The sequence below is a fragment of the Emys orbicularis genome, chromosome 3 (genome assembly GCF_028017835.1).
Source record: "Emys orbicularis isolate rEmyOrb1 chromosome 3, rEmyOrb1.hap1, whole genome shotgun sequence".
Lineage (NCBI taxonomy): Eukaryota > Metazoa > Chordata > Testudines > Emydidae > Emys > Emys orbicularis.
In genome coordinates this window covers 72425969-72453039 of record NC_088685.1, presented here as the reverse complement: position 1 = coordinate 72453039, position 27071 = coordinate 72425969, and the positions used below count along the sequence as shown (strand labels likewise).

General features: G+C 40.3%; 1 protein-coding gene across 1 annotated transcript in view; it reads left to right on the top strand.

Moving 5' to 3' along the window:
* Positions 1 to 27071, top strand: part of BACH2 (BTB domain and CNC homolog 2) — a 133649-nt gene that overhangs the window by 63101 nt on the left and 43477 nt on the right. Inside the window, exon 3 of the mRNA XM_065401823.1 lies at positions 7808 to 8062. Coding sequence (XP_065257895.1) covers positions 7820 to 8062 — 243 coding nt within the window. The 5' untranslated portion in view covers positions 7808 to 7819. The remainder of the gene's footprint in view (positions 1 to 7807; positions 8063 to 27071) is intronic.

The window sequence follows — 27071 nt, the reverse complement described above, 5'->3', positions numbered from 1 at the left end:
TTACAATCTGTTTTTGCACTAGAACCTCTCTACTTTCTATAGCTAATATTCTGCTGTGTTTATGCACAACTGTACAATAAGTAAGCTTCCAAAATTCTGTACATATTAATAAGTCCCCATCTATTCTAAGGTTAGCAATGAATTTTTAGTACACCTCTACCCCGATATAGCGCGACCCGATATAACATGAATTCAGATATAATACAGTAAAGCAGCGCTCCGGGGGGGCGGGGCTGCGCACTCCAGAGGATCAAAGCAAGTTCGATTTAACGCGGTTTCAGCTATAACACAGTAAGATTTTTTTGGCTCCCGAGGACAGCGTTATATCGGGGTAGAGGTGTATTCTCAACTAACTCTAAGCATGTGGAAGAGCACAAAACCTGGAGGAGTTTGACAGGTCACATTATATAAACCACCCTAGCAGTAGGATTGGACAGCTTCCATATGTGTTATTCTATAGGGCTGGCCAGAAAACAAGAATTCTGTTTCTCAAAAAAAATGGAGGTTTTGAAATTAGTTTTCATTCCACATTGTAGCCAAATCGTGACCTTTTCATTTTTTTGTGAAAAACAGACACACACACACCCCCACCCCAGAATAGCCAGTAGGCCAGTGAATGGCTTGATCTTCCTGTATCTCCCCAGAAATTCCCTCCCAGACCTGAGAAACTGTTTCAATGAATCAGCGTTTACCAACCAACTAGCTCTACTATTCAACCTGCATAGGCAATAGTGATATTGGATATAAAGATTTTGCGTCTATTCATTGTCCTCTACTATAGTCCATGATCTCATTTCTAATTACTGAAGAATATTTTATTATTTTGGGTTTTTTTCCCACTTTGCAGCTTACCTTGTGCTTTGCAGCACAGGCTATTTAAACAATACAAGAAGCTGATCACTAAGGACTCAGTTGCAAAGGATCTAAGGCCCAGGTACAGTATATTTGGCAGTAGGCAGGCCCCATGCAGTCTTGACTGGTCCATTGTTGTATTTTCAATTATCTTTGGTGCTGAAAGAAAAAGACGTTAATGTATCTGAGGATGACATAGCAAATTACTCCTGCTCTCTAACCTTTTTAAATTGCTAACACGGTTGTAATCTGTAATTACAAAAATCAGTGTGAGAATTGTGGCGCTGTATAATTATCTTTCCTGATACTTTATTGCTATATGAATTATTAATCCAAATCAGTCTTGTATAGTATTTGTGGCAACTAAGAAGAATAATGTATAATTAAATTTCATTATTTCTATTTTTGTGCTGATGTTTTATGATGTCGTAATTGATAATTAATTGGTTAAAAACACACAATACTTGGGAGTTTCAGATGACTATGAACTGTTCGGAGTTCAACATTTATTAATTAAATAATGAGTTCACTGAAGAGACCTTTGTGTATAGTCTACTGTTGTTAGTGAGCTCTCGAAACTGCTGAATTAATCATTAAGCTTTTCAATAGTTTCTTTTAAGGGAATGCAGCAAAGTTATAAATGGTTATATTGATTATAAATGATTCCTTTGTTGTTATGGGAATGTAAATAATTAAGAGCTCACAATAATAGATTTTAATGCTGGTCATTTTCCACAGCTCTAAGGAACTTGCTAACCGATGAGTCAAACTTTGATAGGTTTCCTCTAATAACAAACTTCTGCTATTATTAAGCAAGTAATCTTCATGGAGCAAGATACTTAGGACAAAGTGGGGAAATGTGACCTGTTAAACAGTTTTCCTTATTTCCACTTTAGAACTACATTGCATATTGTCTGAAGCACTAAACAGCTTCCCTCTACAAAGATGTGTAGGATTTTTAATCCTGAAAGGAGTATAAACTATTTCTAGCACTAGCACTTCAAATAGCTATTGTCACGTGAATTCCCTGTGGCATCTTTTGCAGCCAGTGTAACAGTTGAAAAGCTCAGAATACTGTCTGCATCCTATTGGACAAGAAACATTGTCAGACAATTTCTGTGCACTTCTGCTGTGTAGTCTAACTAAGTATGACATGGGATTCTTTCTTGTGCTCAAGCAGTTCTTTTTACAGTTATTCATAAGACCCTTATTCTAAGTGGTTAGTTTTTGAAAAAATGAATTAGAGAATGTACTTTATTAAATGGATCTAAAAAATACAACACTTCATCAATCCTCTTAACTTGATCAAGAGAGAATTGAGAGGAACCTTTTCTACAGTCTCTATAGTATGTTTGCTTGCATTTCATGCCATTCATTTTGCACTGGATCCGGTGCTGTGATTCTTAATAGTAAATTATACAGTTTTACTTGCTGGCTTTCATGCTAAAATTGGATGTTGTAGTCAAATTGAGGCAACACCCGATAAACCTTTTCTGGCATATTACAGCAGATGTGTTTAGAGCAGCAGTTCTCAAACTGTGGGTCGCTACCCCCTTTGAATGGGTTCGCCAGAGCTGGCTTAGACTTGCTGAGGCCCGGGGTTGAAGCCCGAGCCCCACTACCAAAGGCCCAAGCCAAAGCCCGAGAGCTTCAGCCATGGGCTGCAGGACTCAGATTACAGGCTCACTGCATGGAGCTGAAGCCCTTGAGCTTCAGCTTTGGCCCCCTAGCCAGGAGCTGTGGGGCTCGGGCTTTGGCAGGGCTTAGGCGGGCTCAGGTTTTGGTCCCCTCTCCTGAGGTTATGAAGTAATTTTTGTTGTCAGAAGGGGGTCGCGGTACAATGAAGTTTGAGAACCGCTGGTTTAGAGTATCTGTCTCTCACGCTATCATATCCCTGACCTAATGCTTGCACATCATTGAGTAAATAGTCATCTTTGTGTTCATATGGGCCAAATGATGCCCTCATGCAATACTTGAATTAATAAGAGCCTTTTCCGCCTCCCCCTCCAACATGGTGGTTTGGTATAGAGAGGCTGCCTGGACCCTCCACTTCTACTGCTGTAGCATATGGCAACAAATAACTGTCTGGGGTACAGGAAACTAGGCTTATACCACCAATTCATTTCATATGGGGCACCTACAGGCCATTGGCTGCAGTGGAAAGGGCTGTTGGGGACAATCAGTACAGGTCAAATTCAAATCAGGGACCTCTGTAGGCCAACACTTTTCCTATCAGTTAAAGGCTTGTTGAGTAACCAGTGAGGAAACACAGGGTGATGTTCTCACCATTCCACTAGCTTTATAATACATGTTTTAAACATTTTTGATAAGAGCAATAGTTAAAGAAGGAAATTACTAACTAGTAACCAAAGAATTCAGTGTTTGATTCACACAAATATTTGCTTATTGTGCTATTACTGTACTAAACGGATTACAACTTCAGGCAAAGTGTCTTTTTTCTTTTAAATACTAAAAATATAGTTGATTCTTTTTATTATCTGCCAGGTTTCAGGTTTCTTGTACAGTTTCAGAATCATCTCAGACATTACAGACATGAGATTTGCCTGAAAAAAAAATGCATTCTCCATTTAATTGTCATTTGCAACTTTCAGATTTTCCCACTAGATTTTTCTTGTAAAATCTTACATTTCACACCACTCAAGAGTGACCACTTAAAACATTATTTTACATTAGCATTAACATCTAAGATCAGTTACACAGAAAGCTGTGAGTGGGCTGAGCGAGTATCATTTTCTCTTTTACATTACCATAATCCTAATAAAATGATTGCAACCACTTCTGATCATTAATCTCACTTCATGAGAAGAATTTTTGAGTGTAAATTTTCTCAATTTAAGAAAGCAAACCCGTAACAAAAAGTAAAACTGCAGAAAACCAAAAGGACACCCCTCAACTGTAGATAGCTAGTTGTGTGTATACCTATAAAAAGACACAATCAAATGAGAGGGAGATGACTGGTATTTGGCACTGAAAATCAAGCCACTTATTTAGGAGCTTAACCTTAGGCACCTACTTTTGAAAATCTTGGCCTTCATCAGTAAATGTAAAATATTCATAAGTCATAAGCATTTCATTAGGAATTCCCACAGTAGTTCTGGAATGCCAGCGTCAGCAATCTGGATGTATTGAAGCAAGATCTCAATCATGGTCTCTCTGCTTTACAGAAGTCTAAAACTTCATTTTTATTAATCCATTGCTACTGTCCCTAATCAGACAGAATATCATCTATGTATGTGCTCTAGGAATTACTTTGGAGAAGTTCTAGGACCTGTGTTATACAGTTGAGTTGAGGAATATTCTTTGATTGAAAAGGTGAGTATACTCATAGACTCATAGACTTTAAGGTCAGAAAAGACCAATATGGTCATCTAGTCTGACCTCCCGCATGATGCAGGCCACAAAAGCTGACCCACCCACTTTCTCTTGAAGTCTTTAAATTAAGTCGCAGAGAATCCTCCAGCCTGCGACCCCTGCCCTATGCTGCGGAGGAAGGCGAAAAACCTCCAGGGCCTCTGCCAATCTACCCTGGAGGAAAATTCCTTCCCGACCCCAAATATGGCGATCAGTAGAACCCCGAGCATACAGGCAAGATTCTACAGCCGGACCCTTATTTTACCAGCGATGGCTCGTTAATGCCTAATTGACTAAAATCACGTTATCCCATCAAACCATTCCCTCCATAAACTTATCTAGCCTACTCTTGAAGCCAGAGAGGTCTTTCGCCCCCAGCCTCCCTCGGAAGGCTGTTCCAAAATTTCACCCCTCTGATGGTTAGAAACCTTCGTCTAATTTCAAGCCTAAACTTCCCCACGGCCAGTTTATATCCATTTGTTCTCGTGTCCACATTAGTACTGAGCTGAAATAATTCCTCTCCCTCCTTGGTATTTATCCCTTTGATATATTTATATATCCCCCCTCAGCCTTCTTTTGGTTAGGCTAAACAAACCGAGCTCCTCAAGTCTCCTTTATATCCATTTGTTCTCGTGTCCACATTAGTACTGAGCTGAAATAATTCCTCTCCCTCCTTGGTATTTATCCCTTTGATATATTTATATATCCCCCCTCAGCCTTCTTTTGGTTAGGCTAAACAAACCGAGCTCCTCAAGTCTCCTTTCATAGGAAAGGTTTTCCATTCCTCAGATCATCCTAGTGGCCCTTCTCTGTACCCGTTCCAGTTTGAGTTCATCCTTTTTAAACATAGGAGACCAGAACTGCACACAGTACTCCAAATGAGGTCTCACCAGCGCCTTGTATAACGGAAGCAGCACCTCCTTGTCCCTACTAGAAATACCTCGCCTAACGCATCCCAAGATCGCATTAGCTTTTTTCACAGCCACGTCACATTGCCGACTCATAGTCATCCTGCGATCAACCAGGACTCCGAGGTCCTTCTCCTCCTCTGTCACTATCAACCGATGCGTCCCCAGCTTATAATTAAAATTCTTGTTAGTCATCCCTAAATGCATCACCTTACACTTCTCACTATTAAATCTCATCCTATTATTATTACTCCAATTTACAAGGTCATCCAAGTCTCCCTGCAGAATATCCCGATCCTTCTCCGAATTGGCAATACCTCCCAACTTTGTGTCATCCGCAAACTTTATCAGCCCACTCCTACATTCGGTTCCGAGGTCAGTAATGAATAGATTAAATAAAATCGGACCCAAAACCGAACCTTGAGGAACCCCACTGGTGACCTCCCTCCAACCTGACAGTTCACCTTTCAGTACTACCCGCTGCAGTCTCCCCTTTACATGTAGAAAACAGGTCCATTCTGAAGCCTTTTCCTGCTATATTTTTGAATGCATAGGATCTTTTGCAGCATGATGATTGTTAGGAAAAATATCTAGGTTTCAATCTGGAGCAACAGAAATAGCACTGAATTGAGTTTACCAAGTACAAGCGCCCACAAAACTAAAATGATCAAAGTAAAAATTGTCTAAAAGAGCTGCTTTTAACAAATGAGGAATTTTGCATCAGTTTCCTACTGTAGATTCAGGTATTTGTAATGTAAACTATATTGTATCAAAACAAATTGGTTTGTAACCATTACCTGTAAAGACTCTGAATCTTCCCTGATAGGTAGGCTTGGAAGGATTAGATTTTTTTGACATTAAATGTTGATTTCACTGTACACACACAAACCAACAACAAAATTTCCATCAATGATCATTGAAGTTTACAGATAGACAAAGTGTAAAAAAAAAATTTGCTTCTTGAGAACTTAGAGTTTGATTTAAGGATATATACTTTGTGTATTTTGATATGTGATGTTGACAATGTGTGTTGTATTGGTTATAAAGCTTTAACTTTTTGAATCTTTGTCTAATGTCAGTAAATAATTGTTGTCTGGACCCTCCCCCCCATAATTTCCTACAACTGTGGAAAGTTAATTTGATAATCTAAAAAAATGCTTAAAAATAAACATCAATATTCTCCATTGAAATTAAATTCTGCCTGCCAAGGCTAAATATAGCATAGAATACATTTCTATTGTTTTTCTTGCCACAGAAATTAGAATGAGAAAGCAAAGTAAACAAGAAGATTGACTTCAGTGCTAAACAGAACTCTCCATAAAGATATGGGAGGGTAGGGAATAAATTGTTTTAATTATTCAGATATGCATGGGATCCCTCAAGTGATGATGTTGAAGGTAAGTGAAGAAAAAATAATTTTGTTCAACAGTACAGGGAGTTGTATATCAGGAATAGATAAGGAATCTCCCTGTTCACACTCTTGCAGTGGATATTGTGCATCATACAAATGCATAGTCAGCAAAAAGAAATTATTTAACCCATGGTTCTACAAATTTCTAGACGGGCAAACTCTTCTGCACCCACATGATACCTCGGTCTTGTCTTCACTACTGGGGAGATCGACACTGCTGCAATTGATGCAGCGGGTGTTGATTTAGTGGGTCTAATGAAGACCCGCTAAATCGACGGCAGAGTGCTCTCTGGTGGACTCCAGCTCCCCCAGAAGAGTAAGGTAAGTCGATCAGAGAGCATCTCCCGTCGATGCAGCGCAGTAAGTCAACCTATGCTGCGTAACATAGGTCAACTTATCCTGGTAGCGAAGACAAGCCCCTCAGTGACTTCACTGGGGCTTTGCCCGGGCTCAGAATTCCTCCCATACATGAGATTTTAAGACTAGGACCTTGGATTCTTAATTTGGAAAGATAAAAAATAGAAACTACTTTTGCTTTCTCCATAAATGTCTTAAACAGCCAATGAATTTACATTGCTTCAGCCACACCTGTGAATAAATGAATTCTAAAAATCTTTCACACCCCCCCACTGATCTTTAAAAATAACTAGATCTGTTATTGAGACAATAGGAAATGAAATCATCATAGTTAGGTGGGTTCTTTCTGTCATGTACAACTCCCGGCTACTTCGCAGTTAAGCCTGGGTTTTCAGTGTAAATTCTAAAAGCGCTGTCCACCTGAATGTATACATCTCAACTTAAATGTCAAGCTTCTTGACATAACACAACAGAAGGACAAGGGTCAAAACCTTCTCTCTCTGTGAAAGACCCAATATTCTCATATTTTTATTTTTACTATAATTTTCCAAAGTTTTATGTGTAATTACTTATAAAATTAAAGAATTAAGTATTTATTGGTAGTCTTATTTGTAGGCATTTTGTGGACTAGTCTGAAGTCTAGTTTGATTTTATATTGTGGGGGGGAGGGGGAAAGCCTACAAAGTGGGGTAGAATAAAGGCTTGTAATGTAAATGTCTTTCCAGGTAATTTTCTGAGTTCTTTGTTCAGACTAAGAATTAATGTGCTGATCAGCAGTTCTTCAATTTGCTGCCTAGATCTTGCAGGACGCAAATTATGATGTTATCTCGCTCTCGATGTTAAAATTGTGATTGCTGTAATAACTCTCCAGCAATATCTCTCCTTATTGTTGCTGTTTCTATTTTAGGGTGTGAACGGAATGTCTGTGGATGAGAAGACTGAATCCCCCATGTATGTGTATGAGTCAACAGTTCATTGTACCAATATCCTCCTGTGCCTAAATGACCAGCGGAAGCAGGATATTCTCTGTGATGTGACTTTGATTGTGGAGGGGAAAGAGTTTCGAGCCCACCGGGCTGTGCTGGCTGCTTGCAGTGAATACTTCTTGCAGGCGCTGGTTGGGCAGACGGAAAATGATCTGGTTGTCAGCCTGCCAGAGGAGGTACAGTATGTCATTATTCCTCTGTTGTAAAAACAAACCCCTCTTACATGGCAGTAATGGTGTACTCGCTACTAGCCAGCTAACCCTCAAGGTCTTAAAAGATAAATCCAAATGTAGCACAGATTCTAGGATCTGACTCTGCGTGCCTGTTGCTGTGATTTTTCTGTTTTGGTTGGTTAAGAATTGTTGGATGCCCCTTGAGAGTTAAAGAATGAACGTATTCACAGAATCATCTCTGCTGGAAAAAAGCAGCCAGCATTTCAAACCAGTTACTATAGCAAAGCTTTAAAATGTTTGAGCTTCCTTTTCTCACCACTGCTAAAAGAGTAGTACCCAAACAGAGGTCACTTAATGAATATAGCTCCATTCAGTACATTATCTGGACCCAGGTATTCTTCTGGTTTTCTAGACAGGAAATTTAAAAGGGCCATTTGGCTCTCAGAAAGTGGGTTATTGTTTAAAAATCATTTGAATTGTCACATTATTTTGGGTCTCATTGCCACCCTTCCCTTTTCAGCAGCGAGTATTTTGGTTGTTCTTGTTCCTTTCCCTGTATTTCTCGCTCAGCCTTGTTTCCTTTCCCTTCCGCTCATCGCTAGTATGATATTTAACTGCCTCAAGCCACGTGATTTATGCTGAAAAAAAATGTGCTGAACAAATTATTTTGGAAAATAATTTTGTAGGTGTTAAAGATACAGAATGGTCCAAATAGCAGTGGACAGGGGGCATTAAAGACAGAGTTCACTGAAAAGTTCACCTTTTGTCGTCGTTGTTGTTTCCCATGAAATCACACCTGCTGGCTCCCACTCCATTGCGATTCCCTAGCATGCATCAATCTGACTTACCAGCTACACAGGGCTCACTTGTGGCTTTGCCATGAGGAGATGTTGTGTTGGACTGCAACCCCTGGACACATCAGAGTCACAAAATACTCTGCTTCCCACTGCTCTGTGGTGGAAGTACACTGTGCCAGGTAACTCACCTGGTGCACTGGGGCTGCTATGTCCTCTTGCTCTCTTGTATAGGCATGCAGTGGTAGTAAAGATGTTATCTATGGCATGTCAGAGGAGCATGAAGCTACCTGATCAGTAGGTAAATGGTGTTCTAGGGTCTGATATGAGACTAACAAATTGTTTCAACATTAATTATTTTATACCCATTGGAATTAAAATAACATTTTTTAAATTAGGCCATATACATAAAATTTCCACGTACCTGATTCCCTGTGGGCTGGCTCTACTGAGGCACCATTTATAGTTCATATTAAAACAATTAACAACAATAATACTGTAGCTTTGATGTTTCATCATGGTGCAAATTAGTGAATAACAGTGGAAGTCAGTCAATGTAACTTCATGAGTCCTGAAACTGAAACAGTAAACTTCAGTCAGTTATGTATTGAATGCCCCTTTGCCTCTGGCTCCTTCAGATAATTTTGTGTCTAACTTCTTAGTTCTTGTCTTTAAAATATATTTTTCAGGTTGTCTCTAAATTTCTTGGCTTTTGAAGGTTTAAATTGACCTTAAAGTTACTTTAATGCATGTTTAGTTGTACATCACCTTTGTGTGTTAAGGCAGTCAAAAAGCTGCCCCCTGAGCAGTACAGTTGTCATTTAAACCATGTCAGAGCCTCGAATAGTCTTGCTATTAATTATATTTCTACACCGTATTATTGCCAGTTATGCTGATTTACACACAGCCCGATTGAAAGAGATGAGGCAAGTACCCGATTAATTTCAACGTGACTTGGCAAACTAAAAATAAAATGGGGTAAAAAATAATTTGTCATAAATAAACTGTAGTCCAGTATCATTTCCTTAAGACTTCATTCATATCATATAGGACACACTAGTACCTGCATTATGTTTCTACACAATGTTAGGTTTTTCCGCAGTAAGATTATTAACTATTTAACTTGGTGGTGTATGCAGTCTCTTTATTGCAAAGCAACTTTTGGTAGTTTTAAAAGAAAGAGAGGATATGAAACATACCTCGTGACACAGCTATTAAAATATAAAGACTGTTCCTACTACATAAGTAACATCGTTCCAACCATACATGATTTCTATTATGTACAATCGCCATTAAAATAAATAGTATGAGCATTATTTTCAGGTTAATATGAGATTGTTACTTTAAAAAAAAAAATAAGCAAAATGCAAAACAGTTGTAGAGATTTAGGACTAAATTCTCTGCTACCGTACTCCATTGAAGTCAGTGGAACTATACCAGCAGAGAATCTGGCTTTTAATACTTTTCAGTGGTCTGAGAATATAAAGTACTATGTAAGGGATAAGTGTTGTTAGTTTTCCATTGACGTAGATTTATTACATGGCAACAAGGTTTTACTTTTTTTAGATTGACTGAGATAATTCTGTTTCAGTCAGAGCAGGGATACAATATAGGTACTGGTTTCTTACATACATAAATCCCTGTGCTGATCGGCTAAGAAGCCTGATTTGTTCAATCACTGGTTTATTTGAATAAATATACGTATGTAAATTCTTTAACTTTAATTGTCTAACAACCATTTTTAACCAATTGGAGCACAAGGATATGCATAATCACAGTACAGTAATTTCTCAGTTACTATATGATGCATATGCAAATTTCTCTACTTTCGTTGGCTGTTCTAATTTGGCTGTTTTGATATGCTTCTATACTTTATATCAGTGGTTCCCAAACTTGTTCCGCCGCTTGTGCAGGGAAAGCCCCTGGCAGGCCGGGCCGGTTTGTTTACCTGCCGCGTCTGCAGGTTCGGCCGATCGCGGCTCCCAGTGGCTGCGGTTCGCTGCTCCAGGCCAATGGGAGCTGCTGGAAGCGGCGCGGGCCGAGGGACGTACTGGATGCCGCTTCTAGCAGCTCCCATTGGCCTGGAGCAGCAAACCACGGCCACTGGGAGCCGCGATCGGCCGAACCTGCGGACGCAGCAGGTAAACAAACCGGCCAGCCGGCCAGGGGCTTTCTCTGCACAAGTGGCGGAACAAGTTTGGGAATCACTGCTTTATATATTTGAAGCTGTATGCCATCATCAAAGATGGCTGCCTGGGCTTCTTGCTTCCTTTAGCAGAATCAAAAAACCTTCAAATTTTGCAAGAGGGGTCAGGAAAATACGACGAAGCATTTAATTACTCATTTATTATGATAATTTTGCAGTCCTTCTAGTTCACTAGGTAATACCTATATCCTAGGCGAAGAACTTTTCAGACTCAGAGGTTTTCTATAAACACTTAATGCTGTGGTGTTTTTAGAAAAGGCTAACTTACCTTGAGATATAGCTGGTACCACAAGAACAAAAGTACCCTTAAGTTATCCTTTTTAAATAGCCCTGATGGCTCAAAAACTCACTAAATGGCTTGTAATATAACAAAAATATTTCTAAACGAGCCACACAAGCATCAGGTTTTAGGTTCTCTTTGTGCTTTGAAATGGCAGAAATGTGAAATCATAAAAATAGGAGTTAGTGTCCAGTGAAGGCTTAAATGTGGCACTGGTGTACAGAAAGGCATAAAAGCAGTTACCAACATACTTACCTAATGTCAATACTTAGCTCATCTGAGTTGGGTTGTTTGGTTTTGTTTTTTTAAACAGAAGCTTATTTTTAACTATCCAAAATAATAAATCTTCCTTTGAAGACTTAAGTTGCAGATTTGTTTTCTGTTTAGAGGCTGGAATTAGGACATCTGGACCCTCGTCAAATTTATAATAGTTGTCTAGTTTAAACAATGGGTGGACTGATTTAAAATCATTTTTGTTTTTAAAAAAAATCCATTAGTTTTTACCATATTGAAATTAATTAAATATCATACCTTGCGTACCCACATAAAGTGGAACTGGTTTAATTTAAATTGTTTTTTAAGCTAGTGCAAACTGTTGTGTTAGATGTTCTTATGTTGGTTTAAGAGTAGCTTATTTTGGTTTAGTTTAAACCTTTTCCTAATCAACTTAAGCCAAATTAGTACAGGCTATTTTTATATCAACTCAAGAGTGTCCACACAGCCTTTTACATTGGTCCAACTAAACTGATTTCAGATAACACCATTAGTTAATTTGCATATAGACAACCATTAGAAAAATGAGCATGTAATAAATCCATAGATTACTGCAAAGGAGAATTATTAAGAACCACGTCTATGAATCTTAATTTTATAAAAGTTTTCCCCTCACTCGGTTTTATTTGCTCTCCAAAAATTGTACATTTAATTTTTACTATCCTATTTTTCAGTAGTTTTCTGTTAGGTTCTTATCCTAGCAGTTCTTGTTAAAAGTGAGACAAATTAATTCTTTTCTTGGAAAATATTAAGTTTCAAAAATTATTCATTTGATCCATATCCCTAACTGTTGTGTTTTATTTAATCACAGAAACTGGTCTTCCTTCCTTTAACAAGGCACTTAATTAAGCTTTTAATTCATGATAAGAAGTTAAATATCACTTGGGAGTTTTTTTTAATGGCTTCCACTTCCCATCCAGATTACAAAAAATAAGGTGTGATAGAGAGACATACGTGGCTGTCAGCCAAGGGTATTGTAGGTCATGCCAATATTAGCTGGCAGCAGGCCATTATCCAATTAACATTGCTTCATCGCTGCAAGTAATAGCTCTTGAGTAGATGATTGAGTCATTCATGCTGTAGTGGTACTTTACTCAAGAAAGAGCCAGTACGTCTAAGAATAGGTTTCTTATTCACTGTTATTACCTGCCTTGCTTTGCCAATAAAAGTGCAGGGGCATTTAGTCCCTGTCTAGAAGCCAATAGCTGAACAGAAGAAAAGCATCGATCATATATCTCATTTCTCTTTGCTTCCTGAAAATTGAGACTTCACTTAAACTCAGAAAGCATTTAAAAACTACAGTCACAAGAAAATAAGTATCCCAAGCTAACATAACGAAAGCCAGAATCCACAGGTCTGCTTTCAGTTTTGCCTTTTCTTTTAGATTTTGGTGTTTGGAACAAATTTTAGGAACTCAAGAAGGAAAATCCATTAAGAGGATTAGGTAACTTTCCCAAACACTATGGGATTCTCTCTGTCTGGCATTTTTGAGTTGTAAGTGTTAGATGCAAGAACCTGGAATGGCAGGTTTGTCTCTCCACCAGCCGACCAACAGGTACCACTGGCATTATAAGAATGATTTTCTCCTTCTCAATTAACTTCTCTATCTGTATCTCTTTCCTCCCTTGAAGCTGTTTGATTTTGTGGTTCCCAGTGCCTCTACTGTCTGAAGTGGACTTGAATGTCAGAAAAAATCCACAGGTGATGCTGAGTGGTTAAATAGACATTTCTAAGGCTAATAAACGCTACCAGGAGAGAGAAAGGAATGTCATTTTATTTTGTTTTTTGTTTTTCACTGTTCGGAGAATGATGTTTAGAAGTAAGATAGCTCACACTATGTAAGAAATGCCTTTGCCTTCTTAAAGCCTTTTGCCTTAACCTGAGACCCATTGTAAAATTTGCCATTTTTCCGTGATGACCAGTCCCTAAAATCTGTCATCTATTTCTTAAATGTGCATGGACTCACTCCTGGGGTAGTTAATCTTTCCAAGGAGGAATGCGGCGCTGAGAGAGATTCAGGCTGCCAAAGGCTGAGTATGCTGGAAAGTTAATGCATTCAGCACCTTGGGTGGGATGGAACCAGGCATCTAACCTTAGTGTGTTTCTTAACCAACAGCAATGAGAAATACTGGCACTGTTAGCTATCCATGCCAGCCTGCCGGCCTGAGGAAAAAATGCTGGAAATTAGCCAACAAAAGATGAATAGATGAACTAGGTTCAGGAGAAAATCAAAGGCAGGATGCAGGAGGTGAACTATTACAGTACACTGGTGGCTGAAGGAGATTACTATTCCTTTTTATCTTTATAGAATAAACAGTATTCTCTTACTGTGCCTCCTTTCTCTCTGTGTGCACTGTGTGTACACATGAATATAATATTTTTAAGGAATTAATTGACTGGCCTTTGGAGGAAGCTCCTCGGGAGCTTGGAATAGAAGGGTTCTGTATAAAGTGGAAGGGGAAAAAGACAATGTGAGGCTAAAATAATCTGCATGATGCCTTGTTCCTCAATTGGGGAGATACTGTCCAATGATGGACAACTACAAAAGCTCCTCTTCCCTTGGTACTCCAAAGAGCAGCATTAGGACTATCTAATGTTAACTCTCAGAGAGTAGTAGGCTTTAAAGCGGTAGTCCCTTTTCATGCCTGCATCAGCTATTAATGTTCTTTCCAAATCACAATCGCTGGCTGGAATTATTTCTGTCATTGACTCAGCAGACTGTACTAATCTGACTTGCATCCGCTACCATCGACCCCTCTATTTGCAGAGCTGTCTGTGAAATGACAAGAGTTACATCCATCAAACCCTCAAAGCTACTAATAAAGCCAAGCCCTATACACATTTATATTTCATGAGCCTGAGACCACCAGTGCCATTCTCATTAATCCCCAAGCATGGTAACCATGTCTCTTAAGGATTTTTACTTTGCATTCAGTTTTATAGATTCATTGTGTGGAATGTGTACCGTTGTTCAGATTTCATTCATGGCACACACATCAGTGAATCCAGAAGAACTACTGCAGTGTGCACTGGAGAGGTATATTGGGAATAATGTTTAGTATACATATAAATCTAGATGGGTTTAGTGGCATGATTCTGGGTCAGGAGAAGCCACAAGGCTATATATATAATTTAATACAGAAAATTAAATCATAACACCCTCTCTACCTCCTCCCCTGAAAACTGCAAGAAAGTACATATTTAAATCTGAAATTCCAGCCATATCCCACCCATTTGTGGCTGGGCATTGTAGAGCACTCGAGCATTGTGTGATTTCACATATCCTGCATGATGCTATACCTGTCCACAGTGGAATGGGACCTGAATGGTTTGTTATTGGCTGATATATAGCCACTCTGTGGATGGCATGACTGCCTCTACTTTTGTATGTGCAACTTCAGTGTCAGTAGTTAGCTTCTGATCTCTTCTGATGAAGAAAAATGAAACGTGTTCCTGTTCTGATCCACTGCATTGTGAAGAGAACTAGGTGAAAACACATACTAAGGAAAACATTTCAAAGCTTGGAACTAATTGCTTTCCCTCCCCCTGGTGGTGGTATGTGCTCTTTTTCCCCCCAATCACATAAAAATGCACCACTGAAATGAAAATGGAAAATAAACACATAGAGCCAATTCACCACTAGTGTCAGTGGGCACAACCCCATTGCCGTTGTTAGAGTTGCACCCCTTGTGCCAGTAGTGAATTTGGCTGATGGGATTTAACATACTGTTGGAAAGTGCAGGCTTTCTTGCTTGTAAATCACAAACACAATTTAAAATTTAAAAGGAGCCCTGCCAAATAGTTGCTACTTGTATAATAACAGTGAGGATGTCCTACTTTATTTACATTAAACATTTGGGAATGGATAGCATGTGTGAAAATAAGATGGCTTTAAAATGTTGTTGCTTTCCTTCTTAAGTACAGTATTGTTTAACTCGCTTCCCTTGCAACTTTAAAGGTCTTCTCCATTTTCCCCCTTTATACACCTGCTTCTTCCCTTCCCTTTCTGAAAGGCATTGCCTTTATTTGTGATCATGCTGTGGTGCAGGAAGACTGACTATCCGTTCTTCATAGAGACCACAAACACCATTCTTTTTGTGTGCCAGAAGGGACTGATAGAGGGCTAATCATGTTGAGGCCTGGTCTAAAGTCCATGGAAAGAGATTCCCATTGACTTCCACTGGGCTTAGACTCAATCTCGTAGGGGGACCTTCCCTTCCAGTGCTGAGCACACCACCTCCTCAGCATGCCTATGAACTCAGGATAAGAGTATCTTACCCTTATATAGCACCTTTTGTCACAAGGGATCCCTGAGTGCATTTCAAACTATATTGGCTAATCATCTCAGGTACCACTGAAATGCAGCCCCTTCTGGGGTTAAACATGACAGGTGTTAAACACTGCATAGCAGCAGTCCACAAAAGTTAAGAATGGGAAGTGAAGAACATCATATCCAATCTGAAACTGAAGTGCAGTATTTAGGTGGGCAGAATACAACTTACCCATATTGGAATTTGCAAAGGACACTGGGTTAAATGCACCTCTTATGAATAATACCACAGGGTTTTTAATGATTGCAAGTAGACAAATGCTCAGTTTTTTGCATTGTGGCAGCTGGCACTTTGTGCTGCATAGTGCCCCATTCCACCATGCTGGGGCTTTGGACCAGTACCAAATCATCACCACTGCTTCTTGCAGTATCTATGGGTTCTTTGGACGTCTCCTATCCAAGTACTGACTCAACCTAACTCTGCTGAAAGCTGTGTTGGGAGACTTCAATTTGGGAGGTACATGCTAGAGGTCTTAGTAAAACATCCAATTTTCTAAAACTTACAGATGTTGATTGTCCAACTCAAAAAGTATTGCACTCAACACAAGGTAACTAATCTGGAACTCATCATGATAAAGATGAATTAATCAATAGACTGGAAGTTGGTAGTTGTCTAAGGATCAGTCATCGAGATAAACAGATAGTCCCAACCAGTAATACATATATGCTTTGTGCTTCAAAGGGGTTAATTTCCCAAATCTGTGAAAACTTGTGAGTTACATCGATAGGGAGGACTAAGTTAGATAGAAAATGTGAATGAAAATTAGGAGCTCTTAAAGAAGAGTTTTTACGAGCTGTCCAAAAAGATACAATTCCACAATCAAGAAAGAGGACAACTGTGGGTAAAAGCCCCATCCTGGTTCAGTGGCAGTGTGAAGGCCACAGTTAGAATAAAAGAGCAGCATATAACAAATGGAAAAAGGGCAAAATAGATAGCAATCAATATCAATTGGAAGTTACGAAGTGTGGAAAATTGATAAGGGAAGTGAAGGTCATTAGGGAAGAATGCATGGCTGGCCAGGCTAAGGACAATAATATCATGACTGGGGCTTGGGCAGTCATACCTAGTGGCTGGAGCAAGAGACAGCATAGGAAGTTAGTAACACAAGCCAAGAGTCAGAGCCTGAATCAGTGTCAGGAGTCACGCCAAGGATCAAAGTTGTAGTCAGGAGTCAAACCAGGGGTTAGAATTGGAGTTGGGAGGCAAACCAAGAGTCAGGCAAGAACGAGGAACAGGTCATGAAAGCAGGGCTCAAATTCACCCAGTTGCATGGACAACTTCCTGTGCCTGCTTCTGACTAAAATAGCACAGTTGGACCAGTCGGTGGGGCCAGGCACTCTTCCACTCAGAACATCTGTGCATGGTGCCTTTGGTGGGTCTGGAGTTCCATTAGCCACTCAACCCACCAGTTACTCACAGGCTCTTGTATGACACCCAGGATGTGAAGGTTGCCTGGGAACCCATGGATCCTCACAAAGAAAAAGGATTTGTTTTAAAGTATATTAGGAACAAAACAAATCCTAGCAATGGTACAGGCTCATTATTAGATGGAAATATTAAAATTGTTAAGACTGATGCAGGAAAGGCAGAAGTATTTCATAAGTATTTCTGCTTTGCATTGGATATACAGGATGATGTACTCGTATCATGAGAGGATTATGAAGTACCTCTAGTCCATTAGTAACTGAGGAGGATGTTGAAAAACATCTACTAGGGATAATCATTTTTAAATCAGCAGGCCTAGTTAACTTGCACGCAAGAGTCCTAAGGAGTTGACTGAGGAGATCTCTGGCCACTGATGTTAATTTTTAATAATGGAAGACCAGGGAAATTCCAGAAGACTGGAAATGTGCTAATGTTGTGCTAGGATTCAAAAAGGGCAAGCAGAATGACCTAGCTGTGGGCTGGTTAGCCTTACTTCAATCCATATAAAATAAAAAAAAACCTTTTTTTCCATTCCCTGCCTAAATTTCCTCACCACTCCAGAGTATTCTTTGGGATTTAGGTTTATGTCTTTTCTAGGTTCCTGTTACCCTCTGCTGGGCTGCACCTCTCCAGCTCCTGGCTTCTCTTCCGAGGCTTCTGACCTCTGCAGTCAGCTTCCTTCAGCTTTGGCTGGTCCCACAGTTCATAGGTCCCCTCTCCCTCCTAAAGCCTGTCCCTTGTGTGCCTCTCTCTCTGAGTCCCTCTACATTTTTAAATGGAAGTTAGGAGCCTGGGTACCTTTGTGGACCCGGGCCTTTTTTCCCCTGCTGCAGAAATTCCATAGCTCCTCTCCCCCTCCCTGCAGACAAGATGGGTCAAACTAGATCTCCTAGACATCAGACAGCCCATTGTTCTAGGGTGCTCTCATTTGAACAGGAACCATTCAGGTTACCGACTCTCCATTGTCCTTGGTCCAGGGACAACAGAACTGTGGGGGAGGAGGTGAGACAGTGGGGCCTGATCTGTTTCTGCCCCCGCATGTTGTTCTGCTACATATTCTGGGAACCAGTGTTCTCTGTAAAAAGGACATGGAGGTGAGAGCAGGACCCACAGGATTGGCCTGGGGAGTAGAAAGGCAAAAGGGTGATGGGGCCGGGAGCAGCTTTCCCCTAGTGGCTGGTGAGAGAGAGACAAACCACTGGGACCACCCCTTCCCAGCTTGGAGTTGGCTGCCCACCCCCCACCAACTCTTAATAGCTCCCTCACTCCAGTTGTTTTAATTTAGATGAAATATATGGGCTAAAGGTGCTAACATAACCCAGTCACTGTCCAACATTAAACAGCATAAAACAAGGTATACAAACACTTCAACCTGCTTAGTACTACGGCAAACACACCATTAAAAATCCTTTTAACTTTTTATGAAAGATACAAAAAAGAAGGAAAAACAGATATTTTACATTTCAAATGCTTTATATAAGAGTTTCATTTTAACAGCATCCCTTGTTCCCTTTCCCTTTAGCTGTAGACAGTTTTTAAAAAGAAAACCCTCCTGTTGTGTGGTAGTCAAAGATAATAACTGTCCTTTTTGGGGAAAAGAGAAGAAGTTAATTGAGATGGGCTAGACATATTGCTGCTGTTAAAGTCCAGTGTTGTTTCATCTCAGGTGGTGTTTGGGAGCAGGTAGGGTAGTGACGGTATCAAGATCCCTCTCTCTAGCCCGCTTTAGTCAGGACACCTCTTAGGATCAGGATGATGAAGGCCCCGGGTCCCAAGAGACAGTGTTAGTGGCAGCCATGATGGTGAAGCTCTCGCCATAAACCTCCATCTGTTCTTTCTTTCTGCTCCTTTGTTCGTTTGCATATTTTCCCCACAAAATCTGACATCCCAATTTTAGCTCATCAACTTCAGGTTCACATCTACTGTTTTTAACAGGCATAATTTCAACACAGTCGTTGAATCATATCAACTTGGATTTTTTGGTTTAGACTAATCTAGCTGCATTGTCTGGTTCTCTTGCACTTGTTACAACGTTCAATCTCTTAAGCAACTTGACCTATTTTTCAGGTTTATTGTAACATCTTATGAACTTTCACATATTTTTTTCTTAACAGTTGAGCTCACAATAGGGATAAATTTGTAGGCACAGTTGTCACAATACTCCTCATGCAGAGGACCCACCCATACCACCCTCCTATCCCAGCATTCAAAGCAAGCTTCCATCACCCACGCCCTGGTCTAGAAGAGATGTGACACCAGCCCTGATAGTGGATATGGAATCAGCCATCTGCTGAGGCATTCAATGGTACAGCAATTTCAAAATCAACTAGAATTCATAAGTGGTCCCTATAGAGGTTCCCCAAACTGTCACACCTGGATTGCCAAATTCTTTGTAGAATCTGGCCTCAGAAAGAAGCTTGATTTGTTTAAATCCAGCTGTATGCTTAGGAATACATTTTAGAATGTAGATGCTTTACTGTAAGCATCTAAGTTAATTTTTGTAATTGTTTTGTTATTTATTTGTATTGCGGTAGCGCCTGGGAGTCCCATGTATGGACAGGAGCCCCATTGTTCTTGACGCTGTACAAACACAGGACAAAAAGCCAAAGAGCTTAGCAATAGAAGTAAATGAAGGTTGTGGGTGTTCAACACCTCTGCAAATCAGGCCACTTTTATTATGGGGCCTAACTGTAGGCATCTCAGTGTGATAAATTTGTGCCTGGTGTGTTCCTAATCAGCTTTCCTCTAGCCCCAATTTCTTCCTTTCAGCAACTACTGACCCTTCTAGGGATCTCTAATAAGAAAGCATCTTCCTCATCAGAGACTGAGGAACAGGGTAGGATGTCTTTGTCTCATTCACAGAACTCTGTAGTCCCTTATGCAGATAATTCTATGGAGAATTAATTAGGGTTTAATAAATTAAATGGTCTATATCACACTTCACAAACTTCGGTCTCCATCTAGGCTAAAAGCCCCTTATGGCTAGTGCTCTTTGTAACAGCAAGTCAAAGGACAGCATTGCCTCTCTATCCATCCTCTTCATCAGTCAAAGCATCTGAGATGCCTCTGAAGCACAGTTAACCAGAACCTGTAAGTCAATAAGAAACACGGAAGTGTATGAAGGGGACTGGACTAGAAGACCTCTCGAGGGCCCTTCCAGTCCTATGATTCTATGAGCTTACTGCTAAGAGCGGAGAGGTTTGGCAGGTGTTCCCCAAGGCAGAGTCAGTGGTGGCTTTGTACCTCCTCTTTTGCCCTGTTGTCCAATTTATTTTGATGGTCCCCTCTGTGTTTTGCTAAAGCCAGCTCAATGTAGGATTCAGGAAATACAGTCTTCTAGCTAGGATGGCCCCTATACTATTCTAATATTATCAAGGCTGAAGGTATAGTAGATGTCCATTCTGCTCTCCAATGAGCACTTTCAAATCCATGCTTTCTAAAAGTGCCCATAAGGCCCTGCTTGGTGCTTTGTTGTTTTAGAATTATTACCAAATTTTCAAAACTCTCTCCCTAAGTAATGCACAAGTGATTTGAGCATTGGCCTGCTAAACCCAGGGTTGTGAGTTCAATCCTTGAGGGGGCCATTTAGGGAGCTGGGGCAAAAATCTGTCTGGGGATTGGTCCTGCTTTGAGCAGGGGGTTGGACTAGATGACCTCCTGAGGTCCCTTCCAACCCTGATATTCTATGATTCTTTGTTCATGTTCAAATGTAAATATGGTGTCCATGCAAATTTTGTAAATGAAACTTCAACAATCAGTTTTGGAAATGTTGGCTCCTGGTGACTTGATCCAGGATTTTCTCAGGCTGGCAGCTAGCAGTGTGGAGATAGGTTTTGGCCAGCAATGCATCTGGTAGTATATATGGGGAGGTGATTTTATTTTTAAAATTTAGACTTGTGGTCCACACTTTAAGGAGCCCAGACTACTTGGGGACAGCTCTGAAAGAAGACTGAAAGCAGAACATCCCTTTCATCTAAGGCAGACATCAGCAGAACATCTTTCTGAGTGCCTGGACTACGTTCCCATACCGCCACCCACATACACGCTCTTCTGAGAAAATTTCCCAGTCAAGAGGTTCTTGGTCAAGTAAAAACAGAATAAGTTATTGAGTTATTTGAGCTTGAGTTATTTCCTGTTCTTTCAAAGATCAGGGCTGATGCCAAAGGCCTTTCATGAGAGGTCAGAATTTGTCTTTTGACAGCTTTTTCAACTTCCCTTCCACATCCAGGGAAGAGTAAAGCATACTTGCAGCTTCCAGAAGGACTGAGAGTGAGCCCCATTAGGTAAATGAATCCTTTAGATTGTTTAATCTGGCTATTTAATTAAACTAGTCTTTACCTTCCCTATCTCACCCAATGGTATCTAAGTGAGGCCTTCTTCATTCACACATAAGGGATTTCTGAACGAGCTGTTTAATCTTGTGGAAATACAACCAAATCAACCAGTTCCTAATCCTGGAACATCTCTGTTTGCAGAAGACTGTATGTTAAACCACTGCTAGATTTAAAATGTCTGAATAAGCCTGTAAGACCCAAGAAACTAGAAATGGAGATTCTGTAGTCCACTCTAGGTGCTGTCTATCAATTGTACTTTCTCATCTGCTAACACAGAAGATACATGCTTTCATTTGTCCAGTTTATGTAGTCACTGGCCAATGAGTAGAAATGACAATTAGGCAAATGTCCAAACAAGTGAAGAATAAAAGAGGAGCTGTCCCTGAAGAACAGGGGACAAGAGAAGGGGAATACGGGGCATGCTCCAAATGGACCTGTTCACACATACAAAGCCATCAGAACATTCAGTAGCAGGAAAAAGATTAGCTTGCAAAGATTGCAGAAGTGTTTACCCTCAAGTACGGCTCCAATCTAACCTAGACTTTCTGCCCCATTCCCACTAAACCTGCTCATGTGGAAGATTCTGAAGAAATAACTGAGTGATAGTTATTTTTGTTCCAGTTCTTCTTTTGCAGGGTTTTCTACACCCTGATCTAGGGGATAGCTGAGTGGACTGTCAAAGACAAGAAATTCCAGTCACATTCTCATTTTCTTTCTTTGTCTTCATCTTGTTCACAGCCAAAGAGATTCTGGCTAGAACCTCTGATATTCTCACTATCCTGGACTTCATCCAAGAAGATCTGTAGAACAGGCTGGCTCTACACTTCTTAAGCAGCTATTAGTGCTCTTCACAACAGGCTTGCAAGGGCTTAGACTAGATCCCATCCTCTTATGCTCAGATGCTCTGAGATATCTGCTATTGGAGTAGCAATTTAGTTCTAAAGCAGATTTTTGTTTTCTTGAATATGGGGTGAGGTCTCAGACCCTTTGAAACTGGTTTTCCTGGTAGCAGATGCTTTGGCCAAGAAGGTGGGAAAACTTTATAGTCATTTCTTATCATTGTACCTCATCTCTCTTCACAGAAAGATAAATTGGTCTCAATCTCTTCACCTGTCTCAATCTCTTCCTTTAAGGAAGGTCTTCAGATTTCATTGTAACTAGAATTTGGGAGAAGAAAAGACCTACCGGTACTCTCACTTACAGTTGGAGAAGAAGAAAGGGTGATGCATCTTGGATGTCTGCAGAACACTTCCAGGATATCTTCAAAGACCTAAAGAATTAAAGAAATCAGATGCCTCTACATTATTATTGTCTATACATTTACTTATTAAAATTTTTAAAAGGAAGAAATGGTTCCCTATTCAAACCATAATCTAAGTATATTTTATGTGTATATGCATATTTACTTGTAGTGTATACAGTTCTGTCTAGTTGGATTCTAACCTCTTCAGAGCAGGCTCCATTGTAGTCTGTTTGTTATTTATTGAGCTTCAACGGTGCTCAGCACAGTACAAAAAAACAATCAGAAGAACTAGACGAAATTTTCAGGCTTTGATATTTGCCCAGGTCACACCGATGAAATCTTCAGCCATCCCCAAAGTGCTTTATTTGGGATTGCTTTAGAGAGCTCTCATGAGCTGGACTCTGCCTATGAAGGATGTGTGCACCCTCTGGTCAACTCCCCTCCATCTCTGATGAAATAGAACTGCACCCATTCCACTGTGTGTGGGAGGGGGCTCCCCAGCCCTAGAGCTGTGTGCGGGATTTGTACTTCACTGTTCATGTGGGAAGCAGCAAGTCCCTACCCACTGCGTGGTCTCAACATTCTCACCCTGTTTATGCCATAACATTGGTACTGAAAACCTGTTCAGCAACACTAGCATCAACAGTCACATCAAAATATGTTTTGGGGTGGGAAGCAGGGGTTGGGTTTGAAATTATGCAGCCCCAAATATATTAAAGTTGCTTTTTTATTAAGGGTTGGTTTTATTTATTGCCTTAATTCTTTCACCTCAGAGTGGTGGTACTATATAGACCTATGGGTTATCAACCAGGCATCCTCCTCCTTTTAGAAGCTGACCATGAAGTGAATTATCAGTCATTTGATATTTATGTGGATGATTAGCTCTACATGCTTCACTAGTGCTCGGTTTTGACAGTGATTTTTCAAGGTCCTTAAGAGGCCTCTATGGCAGATGAAGTAACCTTGGTGAGATCCTCTGCTAAACACTGCCTTTCCCAACATTCCTTTAGTTCTTGCCATTTCCTGCTTCTTACAACACATCTGTGGCTTTGGACAGCAAGTGGCTATGCATTCCCCAAAAGAATGACTTTAAAATGCTTTTATTTGCATCTTTCTAATTGTATGTTTTTTGGATTTGCTTTCTTGTGTGGGGATTTTTGCTTTGTTGCGGGGGGGAGAGGGAGGGTGCTACTATTATTTTTATTTCTGCTTTTATTCCTCCCCTTTATACATTAAATTAAATTTAACAACAACATGGCAATAGATTTAGGCAGAGACTGCACTTGGCCAGGTTAATTCCCCAATGGCTTTAAACTGCTGGCTGCAATACTGCAAACAAATTTAGAATCTGACATGGCCAGCAATTCTCCCGGCTATCTGCATGTAAGCTCTCCAGGCTTTATTTTACCTATGGTATTTGAGACTGTGGAGTCACAGCCTATGTCTAATTGTTATGCATGAATGGGAAATATTCCTGTACTTATTTGCATTCATTAGCTGTTAGTAGTTCCTCTGTTGAGGTCTCTAGCCTTGTTTTTACAGTGCTTTTGGCTGTGTTTTTGTGCTCAGTGTGTGCATTTTTATGATCTGTTGCATGTTATTCATGCAATTTCCTGCCCTGTAATGGTATCAGTTTTCCAGACACAGAGGAATACACACTAAAACCCAGGAGCCTGCATTAGCATAAAACGTCCCAGTTCTGTCAGTTTGATTAATTTGTCTCTTTGTCTCCACTCTATATGATAAGTGCTATTAATGGATGCAACACTTCATATGTCAAAGTCTTTCTTCCTAATGACTTGAAAATGTGGTTTATTTCCCCCCTTTTTGTGTTATTTTTCTCATTTAGCATTCCACTCAAGTATAGATTTATGCCATGCTCTTTCATTATCTTACTGGTTGCAGCACTGGAGTGATTACATATGGTGTAGGATATGAGTAAAGATGTGATCCCAGGGGCAGCAGCTGCTGATGCAAGCTGAAAATAGACCCAGCGTACGCTCAGCACTTTTCCCAGAGGTCTTTTATTTATTAGTAACAGTCTTGGTACAGGACAGCTTGGATCCTCATTTAGCAAGATGACTTTTTGCCTTTCAGAACAGTGCAATGACTTTGCTCTATTTACTGACTGCTGTGTAATTTTTTTTTTTTTTGCCTCCTTGTATCTAAGCAATGACTTAACCTAACATAAATTGTAATATAATCCTGATTTCTAATGAAGCCAAGAAACGACAGGCTCCATTTGAAGTAATGGAACTTGACAGATCTAAGGTTTAAATTAAATAATCCTATTTGTAAGACAGCATTTGTACATGGTCCATTGATTTAAAATGAACTTCAGTTCTTCTCCAGTGATTCCTGTATCATTCTCTGTACTTTGCCTTCCAAAGGGGCTTTTTCAGTAATTCATTTGAAGAGAGTTAATTTGTCTTTGTAAATATGCAGATGAAACAATGCATAGGAACTCTTTTTAATGAGGAAAAAGTAAACACAGGTGGCTTATCCAGGACAAGCAATGCCTATCCTGCTTAGACTGCCAAATGGGACCAACTGTTGAGACTGAGGGAGAGAAAAACGAAAAGTTTGAGGGGGATGCTGAAGACTTGACACAACTCTCCTCTAAGAAAACAGTGGTGCATTTTAGTAGTGGTATTTAGGAAAGGGGGTGGGGTCATGTCTCCTTTTAAGCACCCACTCCCCTTGAACCTACAAACCCCAGGGTAGGCAAGTCTGCTCTAAAACAGCTCTGTCTTTCCTACCCTACCTCCTGCTTTGCATCACATCTTTCTTGTCCTGTCCTGCCACAAACTGTGTGAAATTGGTAAGGGAAAGAAGAGCTATTGGTTTGTGGAGGGAAGGAGGCAAGGTGTGAAGGGAGATACAGTCTGGCAATGAAGCCTACTTTGGAACTGAGGCTGAAGGGGCCAGGGAGGAAAAAAGGGGAGACACATTCTCTCTAGGTGGGGTCAGAGAAACAAAGGCAGACGGATACAGACAGGAGACCAAGAAACACAGGAGAAAAGAGGAGGAGGGAGTGAAGGAACAAAGGTGAAGAGGAGAGAGAAGACAGACACACCGCTATAGAAGAAAAACGTGGAAAGAGGAGCTGATGTAGGGCATCTATTTATTTTGCTATGGTTTTGTAGCACAGAAGGAAGGAGAAGGTGTCTTAGACAATCCCTTCCTCCCTCCTCTCTCTCGCCAGCTGCTGCTTTTTGCTTTGTTTTTTTGTCTCATCCAGCTCCTGCTCTTCTCCCCTCCCCCTACCCTGCCATCTCCATCTGATCTTTCCTCCTTTCTTCAGAGCTGCCTGAGATGTGGCCCTTCCCTGAGTGCCTGGCAGACTTTTGCACCCTGGGGCCGATCTTGTTCTCTCATTCAGAAACTTGCATAATACAGCCAAGCTTGTACTTAAACTTACAACATGGCTAGTGAAAATCAGATTGCACCGATACTATCCGAAATAGCCAATATTTCTGCAAGGACCTCTGGAGGCACATGTCAGTTTTACCACTTTCTTCTCAGATGTCACCTGCCTCCATTGAAACAAAGGGCTTGATCTTGCAAACGCTACAGAGTATAGTGCTTACTGCTCTGAGTAGTCCCCATTGACTTCAGAGGCGCTTCTACTCCGTCTCTCTCCCCACTGGTGGTCAGATACTACCATGGTGGGCACGGTCTGAGAACCTGAATAAACAGAGTGTTTTTATTCAGTCCTTTTGTGGAAAGACATCCTTTAATTGAGAATATATAGATGTTAATCTGTTCAGTTAGACTTGAAAGGGTGCAGTGTCTCTTTAATCAGGATAATGTGTCAACAAAAATGGAATGATGACTAGACTCGAGATTTAACATAATTACTGCTCTGTAATACATAGTCTCGGACCCAGATAGCTTATTTTCATCATTTTAACAGCTCCAATAATGAATGTGCTATTGCTTTCCAAATTAAACCCCAAAGGGTACCTTTAGAAAAAGAAAACAGCTTAGCACCTTTTTGAGAGACAGTGTCATCAGAGCGCTGGGTAAGGAGTTATACAGGTTAACAGATTATAGACCAATATCAGAATAATAACACTGTGTGGCTGCTTGGCAACACTGTGTGTGTTAGTCCTTCAGTCACTCT